Source organism: Mesitornis unicolor, unplaced genomic scaffold (genome assembly GCF_000695765.1).
Source record: "Mesitornis unicolor isolate BGI_N332 unplaced genomic scaffold, ASM69576v1 scaffold20095, whole genome shotgun sequence".
NCBI classification, from domain to species: domain Eukaryota; kingdom Metazoa; phylum Chordata; class Aves; order Mesitornithiformes; family Mesitornithidae; genus Mesitornis; species Mesitornis unicolor.
Window position 1 is genome coordinate 1,643 of NW_010185058.1, and position 23,426 is coordinate 25,068.

The 23,426-nt window shown below is 44.2% G+C and overlaps 1 protein-coding gene across 1 annotated transcript; it reads left to right on the forward strand.

Moving 5' to 3' along the window:
- The first annotated feature begins 339 nt into the window (after positions 1-339).
- Positions 340-22,982, forward strand: HORMAD2 (HORMA domain containing 2). Its single transcript, XM_010184710.1, has 12 exons — positions 340-390; positions 1,245-1,389; positions 2,747-2,810; positions 3,823-3,859; positions 5,678-5,698; positions 6,431-6,457; positions 7,749-7,816; positions 10,687-10,838; positions 11,422-11,675; positions 12,535-12,643; positions 13,690-13,751; positions 22,878-22,982. Exons 1-12 carry the CDS (start codon positions 340-342, stop codon positions 22,980-22,982), a joined length of 1,095 nt encoding a protein of 364 aa, XP_010183012.1.
- Positions 22,983-23,426: the final 444 nt, after the last annotated feature.

Here is a 23,426-nt window from a genome sequence, read left to right on the forward strand (position 1 = left end):
ATTTGTGGTTTGGAATAGGAGAAATGCATTTTGAAGGGGCACCAACTGACACCAGGTACAGTTGTGGGCCTGAATTTCAAACACTATTGATCTTTTACCAGTGAATAAGGAATTTTCTTGCTCTGCAAACTCTCAGACAGCGCCATAGAGTATCCTTGCTTTGGTTTGTTTTGTGTGTCCTGACTGGCAATTACCTTTTAGACCTAAACAAGGCAGAAGAATCTCAGTTTAAGGAAGATGAGAAATAGCGATGACTCTGTGTTTTCCAGGTGTCTCATCTATTTTATTTTTTTCCCCAGGTTTTAATTACAAGTGGAAGGCAGCTGTTTGAAATACAGGATGGCTACTCAGCAGCTCTTACAGAGCAGACAAAAGAAGAAGTCCTCTAAGGTAAAAACCTTGACGTGTGGTGGTGCTGACAATCTTGGCTCTCAGTTTTGGACCTGGCATGTCTGTGCCTGGTGAGGTGGGATCACTTTCTCTTGTCTGCACTGTTCTTAATTGGATGATTTCCAGTTTAGTGGGTCCAGGAAGATACAGCATAGGGTTTTGACTAAATAAATGATGACTCATTAGATGTGCACAGAGCTTTATTAGCAGGAAGAAAAGCAACTAATAGAGGAACTAAATTTAGTATACTTTCCACTGAGGTTGTTCATGTTAAAATCACACAGTGTGTAGTATTTACATTAGTTCCAAGCATGGACATGCACTGTTTACAGCCCTGCATTAAAATCACTGAAAGCTGCGTCTGCGTGCAGCGCTGGCAGGTTCAGTCTGCTGCCAGGTCTCACAAAATGCTGTGGCAGGCAGTGAACTTTGGTACAGCAGTGAACGCCACACCGACATTGGCACTTGTTTGACTCCACAATTAACTCTGTAGAGCTAAGCTGGGAGAAAGCCATACACTTTTAATCTTTTTTAGGCGTGCTCGGTGCCAGCATTGGTGCAGTGGGGAGGGGGCGTGGTGGCGGTGGGCAAGTTCAGCCCTGATCAAAGGGGAAGGAATTACCAACGCAGTCTGCTGCTGAGTAAATCCCGTCAAATCCACTGATAACTATCCTTAAAACCTTCAATCCCACCCGTGTTAGACATGAGTCTTCTCTGTGTAGCATGAAGACCAGAAAATTGTTAAAATTATGTTTCTGCCTTACCATCTTTTTCCACCTGCTGAGTAATTTCTGAATGTAATCTCTGTGTTACACTAAAATAGTGCTGTTTTTGATGCTGCCCTTCTTTCTCAGGCATCAATGGTGTTCCCCAACAAAATTGCCACTGAGCAGCAGTCCGTGGTGCTGGTGAAAAGGCTTCTGGGCACCGCAGTGTCCTGTATAACATACATGAGAGGGCTGTTCCCGGAGAGCTCCTATGGAACTCGCTATTTAGATGGTAACACTTTCCATTTGTGCTGAATTCTTATTTCTACTTGCTATATTTTAGCTATAATTTGCTTTACATGTTAGCTTCCAGCTGCTCATTTGTGCATGAGTTCAGCTTATTGGGGAGTTAGCTAACGGGCCTTGTCAGGCCTGGATGCAGACAGTGCTTCTGCATCAGACAGTGAACACAGAAGACATCCTGGAGCTATTGGCAGCTCATGGTGTCTCTGTTGGTGTTTCTTTTGGTTTGTCATGATTCCTCTGAGTTGCCTGCCCTGTGAATAAGGCTCCAGAGTCAGGAGATTGACTTAAAAACCAGTAAGTTTTAAAAGATTACCTCCGATAGGTGTGTTTTGCTTTCCTTTGGATTTTTGATCCCTTGAGGTTCACATTTTCAGCTTTTCTTGTGAGATTGTAAGTAGACTTGTTTGGTTGGTTTATTGTTTTTTTTCTATGAAAACTATCTCACATAATAGCATGCATTTGGGAATCAGAACTTTAAGGAAAAAAAGACCTTTAAGAACCAAAGTCTTGTCATAGGGTTACAGGAATTAGTGATGCTTTGATTTATCAATATCTTTATGTTCATTCAAGAAGTGTTGGTAGGGTGTGAAACCATTTCCATGCATCCAGTCTGTTCCCATGTATTTAGTTATGCTGTAAGTTGTCTTGATGCATGGTCACACGCATTTTGTGGACTTGTTTGAGGGCACAGGAAATCCCAAATTGGCTCTTGACTACCTAACCCTGAAAGCCACCAGTCTTTCTAATCCAATGTCAGGTCTTTCAAGTGCCTTTTTGATCAAGAATGTTAACGTCTGGCCTCCTCATGCCTTTGAAGGCTCCGTGGTTGAATCCTAAGGCGTTATTAATTCTCCTCTTCATGTGCAGGATGGGTTTCCTCTTGCCATGCTGAATGCCTGAAAACAGAGGCGGAAGAGACTGCGTGGAAAAGCTTAACAGATGTAGTAGTCGTTTATTCTGCGCACAGTCATTTGTGGGGTGTTGATGTTGGTGAAGTCCAAATGCAGAAGTGAAGGTGGTGTTAGGAATAGGTGGAATAGGTGGGAGTGGAGAAGGGCAGGGAGGAGAGAATGGAGGCTGCTGGTGTTTTGAAATCAAGCCGTAACTCTAACACTTTTTCTGGGGGAGACCAGAGCATCTGAGGAAGGTCTTGGCATTTGAAAATGTAGCAATCAGCTTGTGTCAGCCCACCTGGGACTCAGTGGAAAACCAACATTTCCGCTCAGGAAGGACCTCCAGATAAAGGTCTTATCCAAAAAAGGGAGGGTAGCTGACTTGGTTTCAAGTGTTTGCCCAACATCTGTGATAAGGGTTGTAACTATGTGCTAAATCTGGTTTTGCAGACCTCTGTCTAAAAATTCTCCGAGAAGATAAAAACTGTCTGGGATCATTGCAGATAGTCAAGTGGTAAGTGAGTAACAGCGAAACTAAGACAAGATTGTGCTGAATAGCAAGACATCTACCCCTTGCATTCTTCTTCTTCCTGAATTTGAAAATATTGTGCCCAGTAGCGCTATCGACTGTGCCAGCGCAACTCCCACTGCTGCAGCGTGCGTGCTTGGCCCTGTGCGTAAGGCAGCCAGAATTAGCTGCCCAGCATCATGTGAGCTCATGGTCTGGTGAAGGGTTGGCTGTAGTGAGGTCATGGTCAGGCCCCAGAGCACACACAGGCAGCGTAGGTACGGAGAGAGGGTAAAGAAAATCCTGAGATTGATTCTGTTGTTGTTCAGTTTTTTTCTAGTTTTGCTTTTATGGGATCCTGTAGCTTTTTTTTTTTAGTGTGTACTATTTTTTATCTCTCTGGATATTGTGTGTCTAAGTACCTTACAACTTTCTTGTGTGATGTTTAGGATGCATTTCAGAGTTGGCATGTTCCCAACAAGCAGAGAGTCTGACTTTGATGTGCTAAGGAGATACCTAGCTGCATATCCTTTGACTCAAAGAGGAAATATTTGACCACTGCTGCCTCGAATAATATTTACTACTTTGAGAATGTCCATAGCTGTAAACTGTACATCAGATAACAAAAAATTTACGAGTCCAGACATGTCAGGCTGCGCTCAGATTGAAGTTTCAGCCAAGCTCTGTACAAGGCCAATGGGAAAAGAGCCATCAGAGAGCAAGCTGGGAAGCCAAACTGGAGCACTGAGAGCTGCTCTGAGCCAGGCTTAGGCCAGGATCCTTGTCTTTGCCAGGATTTCAGTGGGCTCCAGGCTGACAGGATATGGCACAAATGCAGAAGAGAGGACAGTGCCTTTGTGATGGTTGACCTGAAAAGGACTTTACAAGCCCAGAATGTTGCTGGCTCTGTTGTTTTAATTCCAGAAAAAAATAACTTTAAACTGTATCTAATGCGTGTGTGTTTACAGATCAGGAAATAAATACTGCTGGTTAGTATTAACATGTTTTTCCCTGGCAGGATTCAAGGTTGTTTTGATGCTTTGGAGAGGCAGTATGTAAGTTTTTTTACATTTCTTAATGGAGTTTCCTATTTCTTCATAAAGCATGGACAAAACTGTCTTTCTGTTCCTGCTTTATATTTCTGTAGCGATCTGCATGCACACAACAGACATTCCCAGCTGTGGGACAGGGGGAGGACCCAGCCCTGAGTTTATACATGTGAGATTTGGGATTTTATTCCTTGAGCCCAACTATTGACCGCTGTTGCTCTCTAAACTTGCCTGTACATGGTGTGGGAACGAATTCGCAGCCTGAAAGGAATTTCCTTTAGTTTTGTGTTCTGCGTTTGCATTTTCTATTGTCTGGATAAGGACACTGCCAGTCATAACTGAGATCTTGGCCACCATGCCTGTTCTCCTGAGGTTATTTTGTGCTTCTGCTTTCCTTCATCACCTTTCCTCTAGTCTTTTCCCTTCTTCTCATCCTCACTGACCCTCCTAGCTTTTTTCTTGGGTTCAGAATTTATTTTTTTTTCGGAAAGTGATTCATCAAGTAAGGTACTCTCTTTGTTTAGACAGTTGTTTTATCACCTGGTGACTCCTCCCCACTTGGGGATGGGAGTAAGGAAAAGGAAAAGAGACCCATGGGTTGAAATAGAAACATTTAATAAAATAATAATAGTAAAAACCAGTATTAATAACAAGATTATAATAAAGCACCTGGAGTTATACTCAGCTGATACAGTGGTCACAACAAGCAGGGAGGAAGGCCTCAGAAGTCGAAAGCAGGCGAGACCCTCCTAGGATGCCAGCCATCAAGGAAAGTGAAATTTCTGGTGAGCGTGGCATTCATGGTATGGAATAATGCTGTGAGCTGGCTTGGTGTGAGCTGCCCTGGCCTTTGCTCCCCCCAGCTTTTGCACCTGGCTAACTCAAAACAGCTAAAGACCTTGATGACTGCATACTAGTTTTGGCCAAAACCAAAGTGTCTTAGCAACTTTATTGCTGTGAAATCAAGTGCTGTAGTCTTCTCAGAAATGCATCTTTCCTGAGTAGAAAACTGATTCTATGATTCTATCCCACTGAAACTGGGACAGGTCTATAACTGGTTCCAGGACAAAATCAGCTAGTAAGTGATCATATTCCTTGCTGATTCTCACATAAAAACTACTCTGCACAGGAAAAGCACCAACTGTTATCTCTGTCAGCACTGTTCATCAAACCAGCTCTCATCTAGATCAGATGAAGTGGTGGTGGTTTCGGCACTGATGATCAGATGGGCTCTTACACATCAGTACAACTGTCAGTGTGCGTAAGATAACTCAGAATGTTGTGAACTCAGTTGCTGACAGTTCTAGGAGGTGTTTAGTCCTCTGCTATTTATGAGAGACATAAATTAATTGCTATTTGACGAGAACTGAGGAAAAGCCAGAGGCATTTAATGCACGTTCTAGGATTGTTTTCAAAAGTAGTCCCATGTACATTACCTTGCTATAACAAATTAAATACTTTCCGGGAGTTTCATAGCAGAGAGCAAATGTTAGTCTTCAGTAGGGATGGGTGCTCTTATAAAAGAGTTTTAAATTGGAATTGCCTCTGGGGGTTTGTTTAGAAAGAGTCCCAAGAGAGAAGACTCTGAGCATGCGGTTGTTTTTGTGGGAAACTGCAAGTAAAGCCAAGCCAAGCGGCCACTAGGTGTTGCTGATGCTGTGCTCTGAAGAATCTGCACGAAGCTTTTTATCTCTCAGTTTGTTGAATGTATCTCTTCCTTCTCTGTGTGTAGGCAGTTACATTTTGATAGGACTATATTTTCCTTGCCCACAAATGCTGGATTTTGATTTTGTGTTTTGTTTTGGTTTGTTTTTCTCTCCTTAGTTACACATTGCTGTCCTCGCAGTAAGTAAATGAATACAGGGTGTTTTCCTTCTCCCCGCCCTACATGAAAGAAATATGGAGTTGGGGTTGTGTCAACCCATTTGTGCCTTTTTTAAGGGGAAGTCAAAATGTGTGTGGTTTTTAATAGAGCGGTGACCTTTCTTAAATATGAACTTCGTAGGCCGCGTGGGAATATTTTGCTCCATGTGTCAGGCTTCTGACTCCGAGGCCTTCCAAGCACCCTTAAACTCCTAGAAGTGCTTTCACGTGCTTCATATCATTGCTCCCTTTAAACTCTTGCCTCCACCCTTGGAAGCTGCTGTGTCTTCTCCATTCCCCCCTCCAGAAGAGTCCTCTCTATTGATCTGATACCGATGCAACCACACACTAGTGGTTACATAGCAAGTCTTTTGCCCTGGTCCTTTGTAAAGCACCAAGAACTATGCTATGTATCTATTCTGTGCATAATCTGAGTAGTTAAATCTCAGGCATCAATAGTTGCCTGTGAGGGCTGGAATGGGAAATAACCTCATTCCTCCACAATTACACAGATGAGTGTCTCCTACCTGTCTTTGAAGTGGTAGGTATTGGCTGCTGATAGAGGAAGGCTGTTTCTCGGCCCTTCCTTTGTCTGATCCCGTGCTAAAGATAGTACAGGCTCTGCTGTAAAATGAAAATATCATTGTTTAGTCACTTTTTGCTGGTTCAAGTTATCCAAGAAGAGAATGCCCTCACTGTGCTTTCTTATAACAGATTTACACCAATCCCAAGGAACCGGAGGTAAGAAAGAGTCTTAATTAATCTTTGAGGCAACTGAAGGCATGGGTGAGTAGATTTGTATTCAGAGTGGACTTGTAGGCCTAAATTCTACCCTGACATAACTGCTTGGTGACCCTGTTTCTCTTCTTCTGCCTTCACTCAAGAACGACAGCTCAGTGAGCTGGACTGTGATCAAACGCTCCCACCAGGCACCAGGCCGTGGACCCATCCAGGGCCTCAGGCCGGGATGTTCACAGGCACCTAATGGGCATGTTCGCAATTTTGTTTTTCTTTCCCAAAGAGAAGACGTGGGAAGTTCAACCCATTTTTTTAACAGCAGTGTTGAAAAGAGAGCTGTTTTTTAGCGCAGAGAGGTTTAGGAGAGAAGTTGTGAATCACTTCAGACCTGGGATGTGTGTGTTGCGTAGTGCCTGTCCTTATCCTTTCAGCCTTCTCTGTTGTGTTTCTGCTTTGTAGACATTTAGCCGGTGGACATGCACTGGGTAGTGTGAGATGTAAGCAAGATTCTCCATCCATGCTGTCTCCATGCAGAATCTTTGCTCACCTGATTACGGTGCTGCTGCTTCGCACCTCAGCATCTGGGAAGAGAGCAAGAGTTTAGTCCACACCAAGGCTGGGATTTGTAAGGAAGGCTCAGAGTTAAGGGCTCAGCTCAGCTTCTACTAATTGGGCTCACTGCCTCTGGAAAAAGTAAAATATAGGCATGGAATTGGACTACAATAGATCCTTTCTCTTGTGGTGAAGTAGTCTATTCTTCCTAATTATTTTATTCTCTAAAATCATAGCAAATCGTTTCCTTATAAATGGAAAATAATCTGGTTTTTTTAAAATCTCCCTCAGAAAACTCTGAGACCAGTGGAATTCAGCAACTCTTGCCCATGCAGTACTGTTTGTAGTTCCTAATAGGAAGAGTCCTTCAGGCCCTTGTCTCCATCACCCATGAAGCCTCCCTTTTTCCTTTCAGTAAGGGGGACACACATGTTTGTTGTGATGGTTGGCTGGCCCTGGTGCTTTGTTAGAGATTTGGGCTGGGGAGTTGGGCCCACAGAGGAAGTGGAAGGAGGAAACAGGAAGTTTGCCATTTTTTTGTGATTCTTTCAGTGCTAGGTAAGATGTGGTTAAAAGAAATTTGCCAAAGTCTATGCAAGTAATAATAGCATCACAGCTGTCGTTATGTTGTTAAATCAGTGCTGTGCTCTGGCAAAAAGCTGTGAAAGGACAGCACACATCTTTACACTTGTTACTGAGAGAGACCCATTTTTTCTTTTCCCCTCTCTTGTTAAATCTCTAGACAGTAACTGAACTGTATCAATTCAAATTCAAGTACAAAAAGGACGTGCCCCAGATGGACATCATCAGGTAATGGTTTGGTTTTATTTCTGAGAATTACACTGTGAAAACTGTGTTCTTGAAGCATTAAAAAGAAACTGCACTTCATGATTAGAGCCTGAGTCGCCAAGCAGCTGTAAATATCATCAGAGTTGAGGGCAGTCACCCTACAGGATATGAACTGCCGAGCTGATGAGCAGAAACGCTGTTACGTAGCACAGGGAGGCACTTAAAGTGCACCCGAACTGAATTAAGGGCAATTTATAGAAATGGTGCCTAATCAGGGTAGCGATGCAGAAACCGGCGCTGTTGTTGAGCTTGCTGCTGTCTCAACTAATAATGAGTGTTCTTCCACTGTCTCAGGACAGCCTTGTGCATTCAAATGAAGCTTTTTCAGGTTTGATCCCTTTCACCGTGATCCTGCACCCAGGACTTTTTTCCTTGGGTGTTTGCACACAGGTGTTCTGCTTGAGCAGTCTTGCCTGGGTGACGTGGGAGAACTTTGGCTTGTGACGCCTGGGTTGATGCTGCAAAATATGTGGCAGGAAGTGGCAGCTTTTTGCATCTTTTTGGCTGTGAAAGTCTGTTAGATAATTTAAAGCTGTGTTTAGTAGGCCATAATCCTGTGTAGTTTAAAGTAAATACTATCAAAGGCTGTTGACTATAAGCAAAGCAAAGAAAATTGATTAACCTGCTTTTAGTTTGCTTCTGCAGTTGCCACTGGTGAAAGATGGATCTTGGGCCTTGGAACCTGCCTGATCAGCAAGAGGGCTCTGTGCTCTCATGTGCTCCTCAGGAAACTCCACCACAGCACTCCTGCAGTGTGCCATTTGTGGCTTTTTCTCTTAACAAATCCACATAATTTGTATAATGTGGCAAAGTGATTTTCTGCTGGGAAAATCTGAGCTATGTCTGATTCTGGAGTGTGATGTTGACTGTACCCTCTGTCGCTGCTTTGAAGCTGCTGTCAGTTGTCCTCACTACACTGAGGAAAATAGAAGAAGCTTTGAGATCTGAAAGATAACAGATAGCTCTTGAGCACTTTGTTTTTTTAATCAGCCTCACTCAGATCAGTCCTTAGTTCCTAGAAATAACGATCGTCCCCAAATGGAACTCAGCATCACTTGGTGTTGTCGTACTGCCCAAGCAGAGGCTGCTGTGTTTGCATCTGTTCCCCCAAAATCTCATTACTGCTTCAGAGCCCGTGGCATCAGACTCCTGGGCTGTTCTGTTTCCTCAGTGGCAGACACTGCTATCCCAGGGTCATGCGTGTACCTGCTGTCGTTTGTAAAGTGACCTTCTGGCATCGATGGGAGCATTGTGTCTTTATCGGCTTCTTCAGCTGATAAAACCGCCTTTGTACACCTGCAAGGTGTATTGTCATGTGCAGACTCTTGAGTTAATCATTCTGTGAGGGGTGTTTTGTGGGTCTGCATCATCCTATCTGAGTGGTAAAGGGAAACTTTCTCCTAGATGGCGTCTGCCTTATTTTAGATGGATTTTGGAGGAATTCCTTGCCATGGATCCCAGTCCTTCAGAGAGGTTCAGTTCCTCAGCTTCTACCTTTTGACACATTTCTGCATCAAATTCACAATGTTATTCCTGTACTGAACCAGTACTTGACCTGTTAATTCCTGTGGAATTCTCGTATCTTTTTTTGCTTTACTCTTTCTCCTTACCATTTCCATTCTGCTAATCCCAAGACTTGTAAAGGTGATGTGTAAGAGAAGGTGGGCCTTCTCTTACTCCACCTAGGGCATTGCCAGCATTTGTCCTCTCACTTGATGAACATTGCTGAACATACAGGATCGAACAGCACAGTGTGCTCAGCACTGAGTTTTGCCGTTGGCAGTTTCGAGCTTACCAAACCATAGCCTGCATTGCCTTGGGAACTGAAGATGTTCAACAGCTGCTCCATTTTCATGATGAGCCAAGAAGCTTCAATGGAAGGGGAAAATCAGCCTCAATGTAGCTGTTCCTTCTGGTGGTTTAGTTAGTCGTATGCAGCCCTGGGATCCTCTCTGCTCTCTTGGCTTAAGTGATTTGGGATGGTTGTGTTAGGAACCCTCCAACCTGTGTTCGGTGTCATCTGCCTGCCAGTGGTCTTCTAAAGATGTAATGGAGGAGCCACGAGGGGGTTTTTTGCCCTTTCTCATTGAAAGTTAAGGAAGTTTGGATTCCTTAGTCACATAGTGATTCATTTAGTCCATCTTCAGCTGTCTCAAGCTGGCTGATCTAAATTGCTCATCTCATCTACCTCTGTAGTCAAGAGAAACAAACTCCTCCAGAGGGCGATTCATCCCACTTCTGTTATAGGTTTCTCTCCGTCTAGACTGCTTGCTTAGGCGAGCCAGCTGACATTTGGGTGGGTGAAGGAGGTGAGAGGAATGCCCCTTAGTCACTTTTGAAAAATGTGCTTCTGAGCTAGTTTTTCTTACGTGGAATTGAAGTGAGAACATGCAATTCACTTCTCTTCAAAGCACAAAATGGAGTTGAAAATAGCCCCTGTGATGAATTGGCTTTATATGAAATTCTCACCTCATTCCTCTCATTCCTGAAATTGCTTAGGTGAAAGGCACTTGTTTTGTGGTCCTTTGATCCAATTTAATCAAGTTCAAACAACTGAGTCATGACATTTGTATAATGGGGTCCACTGCCCCAGCTCCAAAGTCTGTTCAAATGTAAATGCCATGCCTCTTAGTTTAGAGCTGTTGTTCTGCTGATGCCACCCCATCCCTGGAGTCTGTTTCACTTCCCTGTTTATCTGGAGATGACATAAAGGCATTGTAGCTTTGTTGCTGGTGGTTTCAGAGGAGTCAGTGGGTGCACTGTATTTGTAATTAGATCGTGAATATTCATGACTGAGGAAAACAAATCTGTTATTCTTCTTCCGATTGTAGCAACCAAATGAACTCTGTGAATGGGGTGTGCAGCGAGGACGTTAAACAGGCCAGCACGGTCCTGATCCGGAAACTGTACCTGCTAATGCAAAACCTCGGACCGCTTCCCGGTGACATTACCCTAACCATGAAACTCCTCTACTACAATGATGGTAGGTGGACAGTGTGTGCTGTGGGGAAAACTTCCCTTTCCATCAGTGTCTATGCTAATCCTGAGCCCCTGGAAAGTAAATAAAGCACAGAAAGGTGAAATGGTGAAATCTGTTTACTGATAACAGTGACGAATGGTCTAAAACGTAGTAAAGCCTTCTGACACACAGGGATGGCAGATGCTTTTTAAGAAAGGGTTGAAATACATTTAAGAAGTACAGCCATGCAGTGTGAAAAGAAAAAAGAAAAGGATTATATTCATCCTTCTCCTTAGCAGTTTGTTTGAGGAACAGGCACCCTGCTTTTGTCAGGTTCTGCTCCAGAAAGTTGAGCACATTAATGGTATCTCAGCATCTTAAGGTCATTATTTCTCTGAGCTCCTTGATTACATTTACCCAGCTCATTTTTTCCTTTTTTTTTTCCCTCTCATTTTCTCTTCCTTCTTCCTGAAAAAAAAAAAAACCAGAATATTTTTTAGTGGTTAACGTTACTCAAGGCTGGTATGCACTTGTTCTTTACAAATCAGATTAAGAAGAGATGGAACTTGATTTCTGTGACATCAATGGGCTCTTTCTCCCTGTGTAGTAACTCCCAAAGATTACCAGCCCCCAGGCTTTAAGGAAGATGGCAGCCCCAGCGACCTGTTGTTTGATGGTGATCCTGTCAACCTGAGAGTAGGGTCAGTCTCCACTGGCTTCCACCTCATGAAAGTGAGAGTGACAACTGAAAAAAAGAGAATGGGGACAGTGGAGAGCAACCTGATCCAGAAGAATGGCCCTACTGAGATCTGCCATCAGGGGTTAGACTGTGATGAAGAGGAGGAGGAGGGGAGCACAAAGGTATGGAAATAGCTCTGTTTGGTTCTCGCTGAAGGAATGGAGTTTATCTAGCAAAATTCTCCTTAAACATTTTCTCAGAATCGTAGTTTTATCAGGGTTTCAGCTCGTGTTGGGCAGCAGTGCTACAGTGGATTGAATGCTGAGGCTGGAAGTCCACAGCCATAAAGTGAATTTCCTTCCAGCATATCCACTAATTTAGTGAGTCTGGTGTGTTCTCCCGGAAGAGGGCAGTGATTGTACGGAGACACAACACATGCGCGTGCACACACACACGCACGCACGCACACTTACACACAGATGTGCACTAAAGGGAGTCAATTGCAAAGGGTTTTGCATTTCCACTTGGCGTTTCTCCGGACTAAGCAGTTCCAGTGTGTAGTTAGGTGGGATTCCTTCCACTTACCTCCAGCCATCCAAATGTTGTGTGCTGTGTCTGATTTCTCTAGGCCACCGCTCTGTGCTTAGTGGAGGAGGAGGCATCTTTAGCAGGGAATTCAGATAATTGCCTTAGACACCAAGATAGGCTGGAATGAATGGTCCTCTGGTGGTGCCTCTCCAAAATGACAGAAGGGGCAGCGTGGACTGGTAGCTCAGGCTTGACAGTTTAATTTCAAGTGGTCAGTGCCAGGGAATAAAGCCCAACATAACTAACTCCTGAAGATAGAAAGCTATTTAGGTTGGAATTCTGTCTTTTCTTATAAAATTTCTCTCTTGTAAGACCTGTAGGCTTGGGAGAAGGAAGGCTGGACAATGAGGAACTCTGAAAATCTCATCCCTGTTATTGCTGGGTTTATGGATTTACCACCTGGGCATATTTTTTAGGTTATGCTATTAAGACGATGCATCATTTGCTTTACAGAATCACCCTCTCCCTGTCAGAGCAGATTCAAATGAGTATGGAGAGGACAAAAGTGACACCCATCCAGGCTGGAAAATGGAATCATCGTCTTTTAACCTTCAAGATAGAGGTAAATGGCCAGTTTCAAAACTGAAGGAGCTTGTGCTCATGACTCTGTGCTAGCATATTTAGGTTTTCTCACTTCGAAACGGATAAACAGAGTTTGTCAGGCTGTTTGAATTTTGTGTCAGATCAGACTGAACTGTAACAAACCTATATGCTTGGTTTGTTAACAGCAACATTTTTTATCAACGTCTTTCCACCTCTTTATCTCAGCAGTTTTTTCCAGTTATGGAGGAAATGCACAGTTCATCAATACAAAGTCACATTATCTACATTTTCACCAAAGCTCTTTTCCTTTAGCTGTTACAGTTTGATTTTGCCAGTGACTTCCACATGTGAAAACTTATGTGAACGTACATGAAGAAAAGCCTTCCCTCTGTCAGCCTAGCTCCTGATATACTGTGCTGTATTTGACCTTTGAGGCTCTCGGATATAGCCTGTGGAACAATACCATCTAGTGACAAAATGGTAAATCGCATTCCTGAGATCCTGGAGCAGTGGAATAAAGAAGCTTGTTTGGCTATGAAGTCACCTTTTCAGGTCTTTCTCCTGCTGATTCTCCGATGACTAATAAGGGGTGAACTCATACTGTCACCTTTTCCACTGCGGGGATATTAACAGGGTCTTCCTCCTCGAACCAGTTGCCTGCTCTCATGAAACTCTAAGGTGCTTTGGGATCCCCAATCAAGATTTACTAAAACTATTTCATAAGATCAATAGTCATTAGTCAGGGGACGGCTCCCCTCCTCTACACACACATACACTTGGATAGAGCATATGCAGGCTGTTCTTTTCTTAGGAAACCAGATTAAAATGAGGTTTAGCTTTCATTGATAGGAGCTGCAGCAAGTTAATATGTGGCATGTTCAGATGATACTTTATTCAGGAATAAACTGCCAGTGTTAGCAGTGCCCAGGAGCAAAGGATACACAATTTCAGATTGGGCATGGGGTTTTGCTGCAGCGACTTTGTCAGGCTTCAGGTTGTTTTTTTTTCAGGTAAATGTAGGGTTTTAACTTCGGAGCTAATTCTGATGCAATGTTTGTATTGTAGGTGGAAAGGTGACAGGAATAAAGGAGACTGGCAGGATGTCTTGTTCAAGGGCATCTCAGCAGGTGAGCAAATTTTGGTCACTCTAAGATGCGCCAGGTAAGGTAGAATTCAGTGCCACGGAACATTATGATGTCTAGAATCGCACAAGATCTTACTAACATTAGGGATTTATTGTACAGTATCAAAATACATAGAGGCTACAAAGTATTGGGGCATAGAGATATAAGCATGAAGGAAGAAACTTTCTACACTCAGCTGATTTCATACATCCAGTACAAGAATTTTGCACTGTTCTCTAAATTTGGTACTCGTGAACTATACACACAGACTAAACATATCAGTGCCCTAACCAGGCTGGTTTACCTGTGTGGGCTCTTGGATTAAGCTTCTGAGATCACTGCCTTGTTGTAGGTTTGAAGGGTGTGCTTGTCTGTTGCCTAACGTGGTCTCCACCTTTCCTTTCTTGCTTCCAGACTATCTTTACATGTGAGTCACAGGTACTGGATCCTGTCCCTTTTTGGCTGCCTCTCTAGGATAGGAAGAATTTTTCCCTGGAGGTGCTGATCTCTTTTTCAGTGGTTGTTGGGGCAACCCAAAGAACTAGGATAGACCAGACATGTAATTTTAGATAAGTAAAGTTAAATGAAGTTAATTCCATCCTGAGGGCTGCCCAGGCCAAACCCTGAGTCAGAATCAGAGCTTGTGCAGAGGTTTTTTCAGTGACAGGGCAAATCTCTGAATACCACCAGTCTTGCCACTTGATCCTCCTCCCATTCAAATCAGTTGAAAATCATGTGAGCTTGTATGTTCAGAAATTAAGTCTTTACAGGATAAGTTAATGGGAGTAGGAAATTGCTACTAAAATTTTCCCCGCCTCTGTTAAAAAGAATCCTGGGGTGTCTAACCCAGACAGCAACTGGAGACTACAACTTAACGTGTCATTCAAAAGGCATCTGTGAAGTATTTGCCTTGACTCTGGATCTTAGAAATGAACTTCTGTGCCTAGGCTGGTATTTTTCAAACTTTAACCACATTTTTTTTTGTGTCACATCCTCCAGTTTCCTTCTGATCATTGTTTATTCTGTCGTCTGTGCGAAAACAGGAGCCTTTTTTGTTTGTAACTCGTGGTTGTCCCACTGATTCATGCTCTGACATTCTTTTAAGTTGTCACGATTGCTAAGCAGAGCACCAGACACCTCTCTCTTGCAGCATCTGAATTTCATTAGAATACGGTAGCAATAGTGAGAGTGTCTGAAGGTGGTGGAAACAGTATTAGTTGCTGAGAAATGGAAGAGTCACTTTATCCATTGTATACTTCCAAAGATTTAAACAAAAAAAACTCCCAAGCCCGCTGCCTGATAGGTTCTACATGACAGGGAGGTTTGTAATGTGTTCTTTGATACTACTTTTTAAAACCGTCATAGCTTAGAAGTTGGCTAATATTTCAGTCAGTTTAGGGGAAAACAAAGTCAAGTCACTAGTTAAAAAGTGCAGATCTTCATTGTAAAGCCAGTGCTAATAAAAATTTGACACTGTTTTCCCTATGAGAGGGACTTCCCCTCTTCTGAGGAAAGTGATTGAAACAAATGGCCATTGTGTACTTCACTTGAATCAGGAAGCCAAACTGGTGAGTGAGGTTTGTCTTAAAAAATGAGGACAAGCTTGGGTGAATGGGAAGTCTGAGCTGGGTGTTATCTAACAGGGTCACGTATGGGTAAGATGAGTAGCAGTAGTCCTGTTGGGGTGTGAGTGCGAACACCTCCTTGTTATCCAGACGACACTACAGTCCAGTAACAGCGTTTTCCAGCTGTCAGGAGTGTTCAGAGAAGCTCTCTGCTTTGAAAAGCTATAAGGTCTCCAAAGTGACTTGTTTCCTCCTGGATTTCAGAGTTTAACTAGCTTGGTGTGTGAAGGGCCTTGGGCAGCAACCTAGCCTGGACCATGGAGGTCTGCTTTTTTGGGGCAGACGTGTGGGCCAAGGCTTGCAGTGTCAGTGCATGACTTTGAGCGTTGGGTTTCCACCAGAAGAAGGTCCCCTTGAACTGGCGCACAGAATGATCGCTCAGGTACCAGCGCTGCTGTAAGGGAGCAGGCAAGACTGGACAGCGAGGAAGGGGCAAGAAGGGTCTGGGCAGGAGAGCAGCCCCTCTGGTGGCAGCGCAGTGTGAGCTGTTCAGCTCTGTGGAGCAGCACCGCAGGGACTTGGGTTTGAAGGTGCTCTCTGTGCAGTTAAACATTCAGGCCAGAATTTTCAGAACTAACTAAAACAACTTGCAGTGTCCCGGAATTTGATATCTCTACAAGGATTTGATGTTCAAGAAGTGCTGATTTCAGAAATGTGGTACCCACAGTCACAAGTTGCTTTTGGAAGCCTGAACGAGTCCATTACTGTTCTTCATGTAAAGTGAACTGCTTTATCCTTTCTGGTTCCTTGGTTATGAAAAATAAAAAATATGCTGTTGGAACTGTGTTTATTGGTCGTTATCTTCCTGACCTATAGCTCTTCAGGAAAACCAGGAATGAAAGTATTAAAGGCTTATGTTTATCTAATCAACATGGGACAGGCAAAGGATACAGATCTGCCAAAAGAGAAGCAGCTATTCCTGTCCAGTTAGAACTGCAGCTGGCCTTTAGTAATGGCCATGGAGTCTGTGGCAGAGGCCTTTTCGGATTGGAGAAAAATTTACATGTACTCAGCTAGCTCGTTATCTGCCATCTCGTGATTGATGATACTTAGGATCAAATGAGAGATTGCCCTTTCCCAGCAAAGCATCTCTGTACTTAATCATCCAGAGTTAGACACCAGCATGTAAATGAGCCCACCTCTGCTGACTTCAGGAGAGTTTTTCTGATTGCATCAGCCAAGGATTTGGGCCAGCGTGCTATCTTTGTGCCTCTTGCTTCTTTCTACTGGCATTCTAGTGGTTGTGAAGAGTTGGGTAAAATAGGGAATTGCTGCCCATTGATTCGTCTGCTGATGAGAATGGGGTCCTGCACTGAACTTCATATAACGTCTTGAATTCTTCTTTATCCTTTTGTGAATCATTTATTGTTCTTGTCCTGCACATTGATTTTGGTAAGCTTTGTCTTCATGTAAGCTAGCATGTTGCAGTGGAATGGGTTTGGAATGAAACAGAACCAGAAGATGAGTAAAATCTGACCATGTAGATGCCTCTGCAGGCTGTTATCTCCCATCAGGAAGCTGTGGGCTGAAGTTCTGGGGTGGTCCTTAGAGCACAGTCTGACTGCACCATGAAGCAGAGAGCCCTGAGTCGCCTCTGACCGAGCCTGCGCCAGGGCTGGAAATGGTGTGGCCATATCAGCACAGCATAAGTCAGTGCTGCCTCCCAAGTTTCTGGCTCCACTCTAGTACCAGACACTGCTTCTGCTGCTGGGCTGGCCGTGCTCATGCTACCAGACCGCTGTGGGACATGAGGAAGAGTGTTGTGGACACAACCAGTTTGGACCAATGATAGCTCAGGGGTCTCTGCACTGCGATTCACTGCCTGCTGTAGGCATACTCCTGCCATGTGGATTAGCTCTCTTAACTGGAGCTGTCTGAGAGTTAGGTGTCTAGGGAGAGATTCATACCTAAGTGCTGCAAATCAGTGCTGACTTAGACCTCGGAGGATAGCCTGTCTGGCCTCCAGCTGCTGCTCCCATGCAGAAGACTTGGCTACCTGGCCATGTCCTCTTTCTCCAAGGGACTCTGTCAGTGATGGAAGCCAGTGTGAACACAGTCTATCATGGATGACGCATTGCGAGTAACATCTGCTGTGTCTGCAGTGATCGGTGTCCTGTTGGTGCCCAGGGCCATGGTCGTCCTCATGGAGATTCTTGTGCCTTTGCTGAGCTTCCGTGTTGTACGCAGCTTCTGTCTGGAAGTGAAGGTCAGCGCAAGTGGATTCAGTTGCAGAATAACAGCTTGGAGATCAAGACCTTTGTTGTCTGATTTTTCCCAGGCAAACCACTTTTAAAACTGCCATGACAGAAAGCAGTTGAAGGATGAAGCCTGCCATTTGCAGAGCAATAGGAAAGCATTTTTCTGTGGCAATGTCATTATCTTGAACTTTTACAGAAAAGAAAAAAAAAAGAAAGGTTTATCTCTAACTGTCTATCAAGAGAGCTGTATCTGATGAGAAGTTCCCAGAACATTTTCTCCTCCAAACCAGCTGAGGCTACGCAGACCCAAACAATGAAGAGAGAAAGATTCAGAGATGAGCTTGCCCCTCTCCTTCCTGTGAGCTCAGGCCATTCTGGGAGGAGTGAGACAGGGAGGTCAGGAAATTCCTGGCTTCTCTCAATTCACGTCAGATCCTTAGCTGTATCTTGGGGCCATTCATCCCTTGCATGAGTTATCCCTGTCTAGCGCACAGGAAGCAGTTTCCTGGTGATCTCCTCACTCAGAGGTGAGGCTCATCACCCCACAGATCTGGGGAGATTTAACCCTTGCACCCTCAGATTCCCTGGCAGCCACCCCAGGGACGTCTGCAGGAAGACACTACTACGCTGGCTGCCTTTACATCTATTCATAACGTACGTGCTCGCAACCAGACCCTCTAGAGAAGTCTGCATAAACTAGGGTTGGACAGATCTAATGTCCCATGAGGGACTAAGCTGGGTAGCAGCCTAGTAGGCGGAAGGAGTATCCATCGCTTCTCGCCTTCTGTTACAATGCTGGGATCTTAAAGGCTCTCAGTTTTGGGAGGCGTATTGGATTGTGATCCTGCAGTCAGGATGGCCAGCACAACAGCACACAGTAATTAAGGGCCCTGGAATAGGTTGTAAGGAGAGGGATTGATTATTGTTTTTTTAATCGGGAATTTTTGAATAACAGGTTTTTTTTACCTTCTGGGAAAATCTGTTCATTAGTCCTTCAAATGCTACAATATCCATGAGGTACAGAGTAGGCCTGTGAGACTTCCAGTTTGCGAAAAAGAAATTGCATTGAATGTCAGAGGTTTTAACAGTGAGCTATGGAAAAAGAAGAGGAGTAGTGGTAGTCAGTGATGTGTTGGCATGACTTCCTGGGGACAAAAATGTGGCAAGGTTCCACAGAAGCACCACAGTGAGTGTCTTTCATTCTTCCACCTGCGTAAATTGGCTTTCATGCTAACGAGCATGATTCTCCTCCACTTGTACAGATGAAAATCAGGATTAATTCCACTGATGTCAGTGTGATCGCTTTACTGGAAACTGATATGAGACCAGTGCTGAGCCCTGTGTCGAGCGCTTAACCACTGTGCTGCCTTCGCAGAATCACTGAGGTCAGAAGAGACAACTGGAGATAGTCGTGTCCAACCTCGCTGCTCAAGTGGAGCTGGCGTCTCAGGACCTTGTCCATCAGGTGTTGAATATCTCAGAGGATGGAGACTCCACAGCCTCTCTGGACAGCTTGTGCCAGTATTTGATTGCCCTCACATAAAAAAAGTTTGTCCTTATGTTTAAATGGAATTTCCTGCATTTCACTTTGAGTCCGTTTCCTCTTGTCCTTTCACTGGACACCGTGACGTACCTTGAGAACCTTGGTTTTGCTGTGCTTGGAGTGCTTGGAGCAGCCAACAGCCAGTGAGTAGATTGGGATTATTGCCTTCAGCCGGAGAGAAATGGCCATTCACCAGGGATGCCTCAGTTCTTAGGGGATTCATTTAAAGAGTCACTGGCTTGATTTTTGGAAGTGGCAAGCATTTGCTGTGCTATCAAGTCGGTGCTAGCTGCGGCTGAAATCGCAGGATACATCAGGCACTGGCTCTCTCGATTAAAGTTTCCTGATGATGATAGATGTGCCCTGCAGATACCATCTATTGCGCTGACGACTGAGGATCGTTTTGTCTTATTTCAGCAGTTAAGTCTTGTACCTCAGTCCTTATTCTTCTGACTCGCTTGAAGGAACGGGACTTCTTTTGACATTAATGTGTGTCTGAATTTGTCAGGATAGTTACAAGGTGCCAAACTAAACACACTGTGTCCCTGATAAAGGGAACTCTTCTGAGGGCATAAAATTTGCCAAGTGCCAAACCTCAGCATGGGGCAGACCAGGGACAAAGAGAGCCACAGTCGAATGCTCTTGTGCAATTTTAGCTTTTCTACATAGGATGCTTTGGGAAGCAAAACACATGTCAAGAAGAGCTGTAAAATTGCTTCGATTTATGCTGGGAATTTTTGGCCGGAATACGTGGGGACGCTGGGGACTGAAAATTGCAGAGCACAAAACTAGGTCCTGATTTTGTCTATCTAAGAATAGCAGTGTAGCTGTGGTCTGCTCGTTGTTTCTTCCACCAGTCTGCCTTGGGAAGGCTTTAATCTAAGTCTAATCTATTTTTAGCCTGATATCTTCTCCAGACAATGTGCAGCTGTCCTCTTAGTTTAATGCCAGAAATTAGTAACACTTGTATGATTCACAAGTTAGCTGTATTTTTACAGAAGAATTCTGTGGCAAGATACTACTTTTTCACATGTTGTGCAGTATTGTAAAACAGGACATTCAAACTACACCGTGGACTCAGAGTCGGGAGGTCGTGAGTCCGTTCCTGTCATTGCTGCTTGATCTGGACTTGTCCCACCTGTCCCTTTTACCTGTCAGGGTAAAGCGTGCGAGGGTCTGGGCCTTATACTGTGTGCTTTTATAGCACCTGGCTCATCAGTGAGCCGAGGGCCTGCAGTGGTTGTGTAAGACAAGAAAACAACATTCATACAACGCAGGCTGTCCTATCGGTTATTCTAAGTCAAGCGTCACAACACATGGGAAAAATTAGAATTAATCAACTTCTGGAGGCTTTGATTGTATGTTTAGTCAACGGGAGGGATTTCCTGCTTTTCACCACACCGTTTAAGAGGTTTACTTTCTGGTTAAAGTCAAATAAATATTCGTAGGCTTTGCCTTAATCCCATTTAGAGCAACATTTATGGGGAAGAAGCTTGAGCGTTTGGTTAAGGATGGGACCTGGAAGTTGGACCTGGGATCTGTTCCTGGCTCTGAGTTCCTATGTGAACTTGTAGCTGGGCCAGGGCAGGACAGGACATGTTGGCTTTGGTGAAATACCTCACACAGTTGACATCTTATTCATTCAGTAGATGAATAGTACTTATCTGGAGCACTTGATGGCTTGCATAGATGTTTTCCCTCTTCCCATCTCAGGTTCCTGATAGTTGGTCACGCTGCCTGTGGTAAAGGGGAGGAGAGTCAGAGAGCTGCATGGACTCTGCATGAGCAGCTGCTCGTTGTGGCTGTTTCTCCCACCTCAAAAGTATCCCGTCCATGCGGAAAATTTAGGAGGAATAGCAAAGGGGTAAAAACTTTGCTGAGTAGTTGCCTGCTGCAGAGGGTCCGTTCCTCAGCAGAGGAAATAAAAGCACCAAGTCTAGCTGATGCTGTCTTCATGCGGTTTAGGCTAAAATAGAAGGAGAGCGGCCTTACTCAGGTGACTGGGGACCAGGAAACCGAGGATCATCGCTTTGCTTTATTGTGTGGCCAGCAGGACAGGGTACAAACCCTGCAGCTGTGTTAGCACTGGAGAGTTTTTGGATGCAGTGTTTCCCCCCTCTGGGCCATTTACTTCTAAAAAGGAAGCAGACAGGTTAAAATGATGCCAGGGAGAGGAAAGTAAATAACTGCCTAAAATGCCAGTTTGAGCAGCTGGATATCAGGTCAGGAGCTGTAACACAGAGATCCACTCATCACTCCTTCCTCAAGCAAATACGCCCTGGGCAGCGTTGGAAGTTTTGTCAGCCTGAGTGTGCAGGATGAAGGAGAACCTGCCCGTCCCACTTTGGCAGACTCGTGTTTTCTCTGTTTTTATGGAAAGGAAATTGTACTTTCTGCGTTAAGCAATATTGTATTGCTCATAATGAAGAGGAGGGAAGAGGGGAGGAAAACCAATTTGAAACACGATAGAGGAGCAAAGTGAGGTTGTTTCAAACTATTTTGGTGTTAATCCGTAATCAGAGTTATTTCACACACTAGAAAGACCATTGCTATGTGGAGATTACCGAAGCCTCAAACCAAGGTCAGACAGACAGAAAGCCTTGATGACGTGAGTGGGGAATTCTATAATATCCACATCTTGTAATCTGGAGACCTTGTGCTTGTCTCCAGGATGCATTCTGGAATAGCTCTTTATTAACTCCTTGTGTTTATCCTGCTTCAGTTACAGGATTCCTCATGTTTTACGGTGAAACTAGGAGTGAAGCACTCCTGTTTTGGAGCAGGAACTTGGTTAGCACTTCTTTCCATCTTCATTCACCTTATTTTCATCCAAATTGGCCTTGTTTTGGATGCAAAGTTGCGGTGTGCCGTGGTGTGTCAGCTCAGTTCCAGTGAGAGCAAGAGAGGTTACATTGCTAGACTGTGTGCTTTGTCCCTTCTGGGTGGGCAACAACACACGTTATTCTCTGCAGCTCCAGATTGTTACTGTAAAAATGCAAATATGTTATGTGACAACAAGAATGAGTTTGTCACTTGGCACAGCCAACACTTCAACTGCTGTTCTGGCTGTCCGTCTCTCTTTGGTCTGTCTGAGTTGCCTGTACCATTGACTCATTTATGTTCTAACATAGGTTAGAACATGGTTTTTAACCTTTTGGCTTGTAGACCCCTGAATATTTTTGAGAGAGGTTTGTGTCTTTCTAGAAGGAAGCCAGGCCTCTTGGGTAAAAGCTTGCTTTGCTTAGTTATTTTTCACAGGTGCACAGGTAGTCATTGAAGTCTGAGATCAACCAGCTTGTGTTGAATTTCCCTGATGTACAAGTAGAGGTACTGTATGTCTCGTCCTAAAAGTCTGTTTCCAGAAATTTGACGTGTGCCTTCCTTATTTTACCTACTTTTATGAGTATCTGAGATTGGTGAAAAAGGCTGTGCCCTGTGAGCTATTATATTTGAAAGGTCTCCCTGCTCCTGGTGTGTTCTGTTGGTGGTGGGGATATGGGTACTGTTCCTTGTGCCACCAGAACCACTGAGCTTCTGTCCCTGAAGCTGAACCCGTTGCTTTCACAAATCTTGCAGTCCCAATTCCATCCAGTATTCCAGTTTTGATTCCTTTCCTAATTGCATTTCTGGAGAGGACTATCACACTGAACAAAGCCAAGAGGATCTAGGAAAATACATTGTCGTTCTGGAAGCTGCATTTCTTGACTCATCTAGCAGGAGCCTGCACCGTGAGAATGATCACTGTTTCTGATGGTTCTTACAGATAAGCTGCCTGAACCTTGCCTTTAGCCAGGAAGAGGTAACAGGACCCACGAAGAAAAGGAAGGTCAGTGAACCAGAGAAGCCGCTTCTGGAAGGCAGGAAATGATGTTCATTCTGACACAAAGTGCATTTTGGAAGGTGTGAGTTTGCATTGTCACCTGGCTGGCAAAGCCATTTACTCCCTTCCAATGTTTAATTCTTCCACATATTGCACGTATTTCTGCATGTTTATTTGTCTAGTGCAAACTTTGTATGGCAAAGAGACAGCAAGCACCATGATTGTCATGACAATGTCAACCTACAGCACTTGTTTGACGTTCTAAAGTTGAGGATTTGTAACTCCATGTGAATGGTGTCTGTGTGCTTCATTCTCTCGTCTCTCTCCCCACCCTCACCCACCCCACCCCAGCTAAATTTCCTCCTCTGGGACTGGACTGTCTTTGCCCATATGTCATCAATATTTACTGGCACTGTTTCAAGATGAACTCTCTGAGGTATTAATGCCAGCAAGCAACGAGTCTCATGATTCGCTAGATTGTGCTTAACCTCA

Bases quoted from the DNA above. Each gene is read 5' to 3' on its own strand.
- HORMAD2 (XM_010184710.1), top strand. From the start codon at position 340: ATGGCTACTCAGCAGCTCTTACAGAGCAGACAAAAGAAGAAGTCCTCT. The intron at 2,811-3,822 runs GTAAGTGAGTAA...TTTCCCTGGCAG, and splicing joins TCATTGCAGATAGTCAAGTG to GATTCAAGGTTGTTTTGATG. The intron at 11,676-12,534 runs GTATGGAAATAG...TTTGCTTTACAG, and splicing joins AGGAGGAGGGGAGCACAAAG to AATCACCCTCTCCCTGTCAG.